Raw genomic sequence first — 1,193 nt, forward strand, 5'->3', positions numbered from 1 at the left:
GGAGGTGGGTGCCGGTGAGACGGTTCAGCTCCTCAAGGATCTCCAACTCCTTCTGGTACATCTGCAGGAGAGGTGCTGCTGTCAGTACTGTGGGCTCTGAGCGGGCCCTTGGCGCCAGCCACAGCCACGGTTCCACAGAGCCACCGGTTCCCTGCCACGTGTGTGGGGGAGAGGGAGACGCTTCCCGCCTGGGCACAACCAGACACAGACCAGCCACCACCCACCTTCCCCAGCTCCGGGGCATCGCCGTACCTGTTCCCACTCGTATTTTGTGTTGTGCTGGTAGCCAAGCAAATGGCACAGTCCGTGGGCTGCTGTCACCTGTGAAGAAAGACGAGAACAAACGACAGGTATGACAAACTGAACCCCAGCACCACAGAGCCCCACCACGGACAGGGGTGCGAGGAGTCAATACCAGAAGCTTAAACAATTCAGTCATTCTGTGTAAACTATGTACAAACAAGATAAGTAAGCCTACGTGCTGAACTGTTCTACCACAGAATAATGCACTCAAGGAAAATGGGATGCTTCCTAAAGCTAGCTTACTCCAGGAAAGCAGCATTCTGCTGACCAAGCCCGAAAACAGGTACCAGTATATAGGAGAAACAACCTGAATTTATAGATAGTACGCATGCTACTTATTAACATATATATAAAATTTCAGAAATAAGCAGGTAGTAACATAAATGGTCATACATTTAATGTATATAATGAATGTGCTTTTACCTATCGGTGTACGCGTTAGGTGGAGAAATCCCCCGTGTACCCAGTGCTGACCAAACCCACGTCAGCTTCCTAAACTACCACTGAGTTTGGAGAGTTTTCTCGGTTACAATTTCTGATGCTCAAAATGACAACAACGAACAGTGAGCGTCCGAGCTCCGCAGTCAAAATAAGGAAGTTTTAACCCACAGAGTTCAATCTTTCAGGGCAAACTGTAACCCCAACGCCTCATCGTCCAGCCGGGCAAGCGGCAGCAGGACAAACCCCGCGTGTCCCCTCCCCGGACCGCTCACCAGCAGGACGCCGTCGAAGTCCTCCCCGGTGTCGCGACACTGCTGGTGGATGTACTCCACCCCAAGAAAGATGTCCCCTAAGTTGTACTCCTCACGGCAGCGCGGCCGCGGCAGCTCCCCCGCTGACACGCGGTGGAAGGGGAAGGAGAGGACGTCGGTGGGCTCCGGTCGCTGCCG

General features: G+C 53.1%; 1 protein-coding gene across 1 annotated transcript; it reads right to left on the minus strand.

Moving 5' to 3' along the window:
* Positions 1 to 12: 12 nt before the first annotated feature.
* Positions 13 to 1,184, minus strand: YBEY (ybeY metallopeptidase (putative); the record flags this gene model as incomplete). Its single annotated transcript, XM_010079906.1, has 3 exons — positions 13 to 61; positions 253 to 321; positions 1,017 to 1,184. Coding segments are annotated over 3 exons (286 nt in total), but the record flags the coding sequence as incomplete, so codon positions are not given.
* Between the last annotated feature and the right edge of the window lie 9 nt (positions 1,185 to 1,193).

This window comes from Pterocles gutturalis, unplaced genomic scaffold, assembly GCF_000699245.1.
Source record: "Pterocles gutturalis isolate BGI_N339 unplaced genomic scaffold, ASM69924v1 scaffold35079, whole genome shotgun sequence".
Classification (NCBI taxonomy): Eukaryota; Metazoa; Chordata; class Aves; order Pterocliformes; family Pteroclidae; genus Pterocles; species Pterocles gutturalis.